The sequence below is a fragment of the Opisthorchis viverrini genome, assembly GCF_000715545.1.
Source record: "Opisthorchis viverrini unplaced genomic scaffold opera_v5_578, whole genome shotgun sequence".
Classification (NCBI taxonomy): domain Eukaryota; kingdom Metazoa; phylum Platyhelminthes; class Trematoda; order Opisthorchiida; family Opisthorchiidae; genus Opisthorchis; species Opisthorchis viverrini.
The window spans coordinates 72,392-80,624 of NW_008752234.1; the positions used below are offsets into that span (position 1 = coordinate 72,392).

Here is an 8,233-nt window from a genome sequence, read left to right on the forward strand (position 1 = left end):
GCTCGAGTTCGCGAACTGGCTGAAAATTTACGCGTGGCGAAATCATTGCAGAAAGAAAACAAGTGCCCTTTGCTACTAATCTCTTCGCGATCTCCTCATTTTCAAACTACTCAGCAGGAACTGTACCCCTGCAACTGTGTTGAATGAACCCAATCATCCTGAAATTCCTCTTTCCTTTGATCCATCCGTCAGCTAATGCCAAAGCAGCTTACTTTGAGATCAAATTTCGATCTCACAATGCGCTACCCAATAAAGTCAAGTAGTATATTGAAAGTGAAGATTAAGTTTATCGTGCCATCGTGTTGTCCGCGTTCAGTTTGCCAGGTTTACTGACACTGTGCATCTGCATGACAGATGTATATCCATTGGTGGCATCAATGTCCTTCACTGTTTCTAATTCGATTTTGCGCTACATCTCCTCCTCACTAGGCACTGAGCATCGGCTTTATTCTGGATGTCAAAACACGCCAAAGGTCTTGCCAAATGGAGAAAACAACCCTTTGTTCAACGGAGCAAACAAGAAGTGAATGAGATCCATTTACTGCAATCTACTTATTGTGACAAGTATTAAGCACTGAATTAAGCATTTGCATTTCCGAGGAAATCTAATGAGCCGATTCGAATGAAACAATCAGTGGATAATACATTCGGCAAATGTTTCGGGTTGAGCGGCGTAACGACATTCCGTTCACATCTTCTTGGAGAACTTCCATGCCACACTGGTCACCAAACGCGGTTTCTTATCTGACCGCGTCCAATATTTCATTCCTCCCAATTTCTACTAGTTCACTCTTTTCCGTCAACTCTTGTGTGTCATACAGTACACCATTCCAATTTATCACCAATGCACCACAGGTGAAACAGAAGTCTTCAAATGCCTCTAATCGTGTCTGACATGGGAACCTTGTAAAGCTCCCCGTAGTAAATCCTGGCAAGATGGGCTTCAGGCTTATTGTCCTGGTGATATCTTCCTTCACCCACCATCTTACTTCTTTGGATCAGCCGTTTCATGGCTATCCTCTAGTTGCATCTCTGTTTTCATGCCGGGTGCGCCAAACACACTTTTAGTATTGACCACTGAACAAATAGACGAAGAGATACCCGAACATACTAAGCCTTTTAATCGACTGAGTAAACAAGATGAACATCATATTACGTAATGGGAGTGAATAGAATCGGTTCGTTTCCCGCAACTGGAGTTCAGGTTTCACCCAATGCGAAAACATACGGCCACATAACCGTTGATTTTGACAGGACCTATATATTTTATCTGGAAATTGTCTATTCTCTAAAACACTTATGGATCACTATGTAGATGTCCGATCAACGCGCTTCTCGAATAAGCTTTCCATTGGACCAGCTTTGCGCATGAAAGTTTTCTTTGCATTTTCACTACTTAAATAAAATGAAGTAGCCACAACTGGATCGGATCGGAAAGACAAGACAAAACAGCGAGTTGGTTTAATCTACTCGAACAACACAGGATGAACACATGTAGTGCACAGTTATAAGACTTTGTTTTTATCTGGCCAGCTGAACACTAAAGTCGGTCAGTTTCCTCGAGGCAGACGAAAGCAGTATCATGGAGACAGTCAATCAATATTTCAACCAATCTGTTCCTAAGGCAAGGTCCTTTGAGTGCATGCTGACTTGCCATTGTTGGCTCACTGAACTGTAAATGCTATGGAAAAAAATAGATGGTGTTTCGTAACTAAACTGATGGCCATCATCTTGAATATGCGTTACGAGGCTGTAACACTCACTCGGTGCCTAAATGCCATACCACCCGAAGGAGGTACGAGGGCTGGGATACTACCAGGTTGCCCGAGCCTAGACAGGGGGTTTCGAGAGACAGAGGCAGGCAACCTACCAGGCCAGTTTTCAGGCCTAGTTCTGAACTCCGGCTGCCTGCTAACCAACCCATTTCAGTAAAGAAGTACGTGTTCCAATAGGATCTCACACAACCCGTAGTCTGTTCTGCAAATGCAAGTTTCATCACAACTACACGTGAATTGATGCGTACCCCTACTCAAACCGATTCACATCGTTGTGGGGAGCCAGAAAAATAAGTCAGGAACTGAACCCTGGAGGTCGTTGGTGAGTTTCCCCAAATTCTCCAAACTGGTTAGGGAGAGCACGCTACTGAGATTTTATAGTCACATTCCTGAAAGATTCACAACAAGAGTGAACAGCCTAGATTCAAAAAGGAACCACAGTTGAATCATTCAGCTAATTCCCTGTCCGGTCCACGGCTTTCAAACAACCCGAGAAAGGGCTGAAAACGTGCCAGGTTAACCAATCCTGGACAGGCACAATCGGAAAACTGGGGTTGATACAATCTGTCAGTTTAGTCGACACCACACCTTGCAGTGATCTGTTATGACTCGGCCATCGTATGACAACTAGAACTCTACTGATGACGACTTGACCATCGTATGACAACTAGAACTCTACTGATTAACTGGTGGTAGTCTGTTGTAGCTCAGGAGGTCAATCGTCGTTGTGCACTTCAGAAACTGCTAGCTCACCCTCATTTAGGTCAGGATAAAACATTTGAAGGACAAAATGACAAATCCCCAGGCATAGTCATAGACCTTGGGGTTTAGCCTATTACAAGCACCACTGAAAATGCGCAATGGACAGAGCCCGTTGATCACTGCTCTAGATGCTCTAGATGCATACTCATATACAACGACCCATCAGGATCGATATACAAATCAACTGTCCATTAATTCGTATTCGAGAAGGGTGTGACATTATCGTGTCGACAACTAATTCGTGTTCACGACTGCTCCAAACAAGCTGTGGTGTCCATCCTAACAGTAGTGCGCTTTAAAAAAACAGGCAAACCGACTCAGTGGTTTGAGCTGCATTTTAGCTGCAAACTATGCTGTAGTGATTCTCGAAATCGAATGGACAGAGATGATCTACTCCAATCACAAAGATCTTGTTAGGTATGATAACAATCATTGCTTTCAGACCAAAACCATCATTCGAGTTAGGGGCGCTGTCTTTGATCACCTCTCATAATCCTTTCAGACAAGACAAGATCCTTATGAGACAATAAAGTTTCCAGAAGCATATGAGGACCTGGTGAAAATAGCACAAAAGTAGTCCATAGTTCAGCGTCCACTCCTTTGAGAATCCGGCAAGCCATTGTACGTTGGTTACGGAGAATGACATGTGATTTCGAATACCGGCATGTACTTTTACGCATCATTCGTTCCAAAAAAATCCCATCAAATCGCCAAACGGGAGCATGTCGACACCACCAAAATTCGTCCAAGGAAGTGGACTTTCAGAATAATATATATTATGTCATAACGCATACATGGTAAGTTGGTACTACGCTCAGTCTAATTCATTTTCTTCAGGAAAACTCCGCAAAGGAAGCACGGGGAAATCCTTCCATTTATATCTGCTGCAATTATCTATCTGGGAGTCAACAGCAAAAAGATTCATAAACACACAGTTCCCAAACTTTCCGCCAAATTGGGCCCAAAAGGCAGTGAGGAATCAGTCGCTTGTTGGGGAGCCTAAATGATGAGTTTCACGCAGGAAATTCGAAAAAAATCAGTAGTAGTTTAGTGCTCAGAGTTCCGGATTAAGTCGAGTGGTTAAATCGAAATCAGGCCAACCAACCAAACACGACTGCTGGCTTAGATCAAGTGAATTCACTGAGCTATGACTCAGGAGTCGGTCCAAAAACCAAACACTCCCGGTGAATCTCCTGGTTCCCGATCTGCGTGCTGCTTCCAGCAGTACATTGTGATCATGTCGGCTCATTAGTTGAATCAAGTCTCGCTATTCACAACCTACCTGGAAGAATACAAGGCAATGAATAAACAGCCTGGAGACCAAACTATACATGGCAGTTTACCCCATCACTGAATACTTGCAAGACTAGAACGTCTAAGATTTCTATCAAAACCATGAAGTGTCCTGAAATCGACTAACTTCATAGAGAGTTCCAGACCGGGTGTTTACCTGAATACTGTCGTGCTGTGCTCATCTGATAGGAAAAAAGAAAGAAGCTGGAATCAATTAGTCAGTGGATCAATTATTGATCAACAAAGAACAGGCTTTAATTCAGGCAATGGGTCACGGAGGCAAACGTGTCCCATAAAAAGTTTCACTCACTAAAAAGCAGGTTCCCATAGTAGGAGATTACAATCAACAAGAGAGAGAGACAAACCAGATACCACAAGAAAGGTATATTAGTGGTAATAGTCGCGTCAGTCGTAGTAAAATACTGGTAAAGCTGACAAGAGTTCACGGCAAGTGAAAGCACCCGGTGAGCGGTTAAGTCATTCAAAACTGGTCAAATACGTCTTCTGTCGGTTAGCACCCGGATGATGCAACCAGACTTGCCCCGCGCGTGGACCTGAGAAGTGAGAAACAATGGACATATGGTTAAAATTGTGGTGAAAAGCACATTTATGGTCGAATTTGAGGCGACAAGACTCAGGTGTGTCAGAAAAAGTGGAAAACAAACCTTGATAACTTCATCCCACAATTTAGCTATAGCATGCCTTCGGCGCACCTGAAGGAAGCCTGTGGGCTAAGATGCCATCAAATGTGCTCTGTCTTAGGCGACACTAACTCCTGAGTTTGAGTTCGAACCACGGTCATTTTGGTCGGTACCCCAAATTATGGCACCCGAGCAATCTGGAACTCTTTGAATACCAATACAGCCAATCGATCTTGGGTTTACGATTCTCGATCCAAAAGATCCAATGAACTTCAATAGCAAGCTCAGCTCGACTGCTTATGATAAAGAAGTTATTACGCCTAACATCGTCTGACGCTCATGGAGGACTTCCTAAGCATCAGGCGATCGCGGGAAGTCACGAAAGATACGGGTATTCGGACAACCGTAACCTACTAATGTTTTGCCCTGAATATCTTGTTGGCGTCAAGTGACGCCTTAAAAGACGGATTCCACGGTTAGGAATACATACAATATATATATATATACATATATATATATATGACACCAGTTTGAAGTCGGCATTTACATAGATCAGTAAAACCATATGTTAGTGAAGTACTAAGTTATCTCGAACACGTCGCTTACTGGCCCTAATCAATATGCACCCTACAAGACAAAAAGTGTCAGCAACAGATGCGACACTCATACAATAACGGATCACATGATGAACTACGTAGCCTGCACAGTAGGTCACGTGATGCAACCTGATATTTAACAGTAAGAAGTAATGCGGCACATATACAGCAGCAACAAACTCAAGGAAAGGTAAAGTACTGAAGGGGACTTAAGAATTGGGTAGCCTAATCATTTGGGCGGCTGCAATTGGCCGTTATATCGGCTCGTTCTTCAAGCTTTTTCACGTTTCTTTCGCCCGATTTATTTATATACCACTCTTCGGGTGGAGATTAGCAAAAACGCGACCCAGTAACTAGCTCACGTAGCCAGCGTCATTACCCATCGGCTTGCTTAGTCCCAAGGCCCCCCTCCGAGAAGACAGCAGTCACCCACAGGACTGAGTTGAATGGCCCTTCGTTGCCAAATCATGAACTGATCCCCTCCCGGTTCGTCTTCATCCGGTACAAGGCTAAATGAAGAGGGCTGCACGGCCCTATGGCATACGAAGCACATGAACTAACCTTTGGAGTATGAACAGTTAATCTATTGAGGAAGAGCGAACTATTTCGAAAACTATATGGCATACCTCCAAATTACTCATCTGATGCCCTCAAAATATCCCCACAACGCCTTAATCAAGCATAGGGACTCTCCGAATATTTTCCCCACATGCTGGCCACGTTTCTGAGCCATAAAACGGAAGAGATAGGACTGCAACATCCTATCCTTGACAGTCAAGCTGGTGTCAGTACAGTGCCACAAATTTCTGAGGCTAGTAAACGCTGTCCTGGTCTTCCTATTTCGGGGAGTGGTTTCGTCTTTCGCCAGACCGTCTGAACTTATGCAGCTGCTCAGGTAGACGAACTCAACTACCACATCGATTGGTTCACTTCCAAACATGAGGGTGGGGTTTGACCCGGCCCAATCTTGCAGTGACACCATGCCTTACAGGTGAGAAGCACATACCAAACTGCACGATAAAACACTACAACGTGATTAAACTGCTGATATAATAATACCATATAATTATATATACATCTTAAGGTGTAATCCAAAAAGAGTAATATCATCGGCGTACTCAATATCCGTCAGCGGAGTCCCCAGGAGTATTTCGATCCCCGGGATGTTAGAAGCACGTAAAGAAAATTCAAACAGCACACCGATTACGAAGCTGGAGAGAAAGAGAGATAGACGAACCTCTCGTCTGACACCAATGGATGTGGTGAACTCGGGAGGGATTTACCGTCCACGAGAGGAGGCACATGAAGTTTTTATAGGAGACAAGTATTTATAAGGGACGCCCTTCCTTACCAGACTGCCACAGTTTCCGACATTCAGCAGAGTCAAAGGCAGATTTGAGATCGAGAGATGCATTCAATGTATTTCTTCGGAAGTAATGGCGCGTTCCAACACTTGACAGTGTGAAGAAATAATCTATGCAGCCATGACCGGAGCGAAACCCAGGTTGATTTTTACGAATCTGAAACTTCCGATGACAAGTCAACATGCGCAGGATGACGCCAGAGAATTCCTTGGAAGCTATAGGCACTAGGTTGATGCCCCGGTGCTTTTCACACGATGGTCTTGCACTCATTTTGATTATAAGAATCACCGTCGAGACGTTCCGTTTCGTTGGAATTACCTCTTATTCCAAACATTGTGTAGTGGGGACACTCAACTTGCCATGACGGACTTGCCAACTTCCTTTAAGAGTACAGGGCGTACACCAGCTGGTCGATGTGCATTTTCGTGTTAATTGGACTAGCTGAATCAGAGCACATGTTTTCCTATTACAAAAGCTCTCTCTATTTCTTGGGCTTTTGTGATGCACCAGTGCTCTGTCAATCATTAGGTTAATTATTCTGCATGCGCCAACACAATCGTCTGTTGCTGGTATATTTTTCTGGCAGCAATCAAAGCCGCTAACGTGATGGGATACAGTTTCATCGGGCTGTGAGCGACCCTGGTGGACAGTACCTAAGGCTGTGAGTATGACGTCTTTCACCGTTCACCAATCGTTGCACCCTCGTATTCTGGAATCTTCTCAGCCAAATCAACCTTTTATAATTGATAATGATATTGAAACATGAATGGGAATCCAATCTCCCGAGGGAACCAAGTTGAATGAGACACATACCTTCTCATGCCAAGTCAACAGGGTGGCATTGGTTACGTCCTGAGGTTGCTGCTCGAACCCGCGATAAATATACTTCATTAACAAATCTATCTTCGGTTCATCTAAACCCGCCACAAATTCATCAATATTTTGCGCTTTGATTTGGGACAACAGACGCATTACGTATCTGAAAGCGGTATCTTTCAGAGCCTGATCTTTCGAGTTGATAGGGGCGTTCTGAAGCACAAGTGCCAGGGCTTCATCAAACTTGGCTCTGAATTCGTAGTGGTGAGTGAATGAGGAATAACATAATGCCAAAGTACTTTTCCAACAGCCCACGAACATCGAATTCGTTCAGTTTCGTTGCAGAACTGTCATCTGCTTGTTCGTCCTGAAAGGCTGATTCCGTGTACTGATCAACATCAACTTTGCGGAATTTTGTGTCCCCGGTATTCTTGGCCATATTTTCTGAAAGAGAGAAAAGAATATTGATGTCACGCAACAAACTTCAAGGACTATAGTACGCGTGTCTGCAGCACTTAGTTTACCTCTAATATGATCCTGTATTCTCGGGAGCCGTGTATTGTACATATACACTCCCAGGATCACCATCATCATTGTCAGCTGTAAGCGCAACAAACGGACTATAGTACGCGTGTCTGCAGCACTTAGTTTACCTCTAATATGATCCTGTATTCTCGGGAGCCGTGTATTGTACATAACATATCCCAGGATCACCATCATCATTGTCAGCTGTAAGAACCGCGTACCCGTCGTACAGTGGTTGTAGCTGCGGATTGCACGCGCGAGCTGGTAAATTGGTGCATAAACCCAGCACTGCCAGTGGGCTGTCAAGTGGTGAGGGGGTTGGAAAAGGAGCTATGCATTGAAGGCAATGGCTTGGATGCACGAGCGCCATTAAGGTCGCGACTGGGCCGTATCTGACAATGTCTCTAGCCATTGATGTGGCCCGTCTCGGGGTCCCCATCCAGGAAGACGGCAGTGACCAG

The 8,233-nt window shown here is 44.3% G+C and overlaps 1 protein-coding gene across 1 annotated transcript; it reads right to left on the bottom strand.

Moving 5' to 3' along the window:
* Positions 1-3,824: 3,824 nt before the first annotated feature.
* T265_11759 (hypothetical protein) lies at positions 3,825-7,686 on the bottom strand (the record flags this gene model as incomplete). Its single annotated transcript, XM_009178506.1, has 3 exons — positions 3,825-4,384; positions 7,245-7,497; positions 7,532-7,686. 3 exons carry the CDS (start codon positions 7,684-7,686, stop codon positions 4,322-4,324), a joined length of 471 nt encoding a protein of 156 aa, XP_009176770.1.
* Positions 7,687-8,233: the final 547 nt, after the last annotated feature.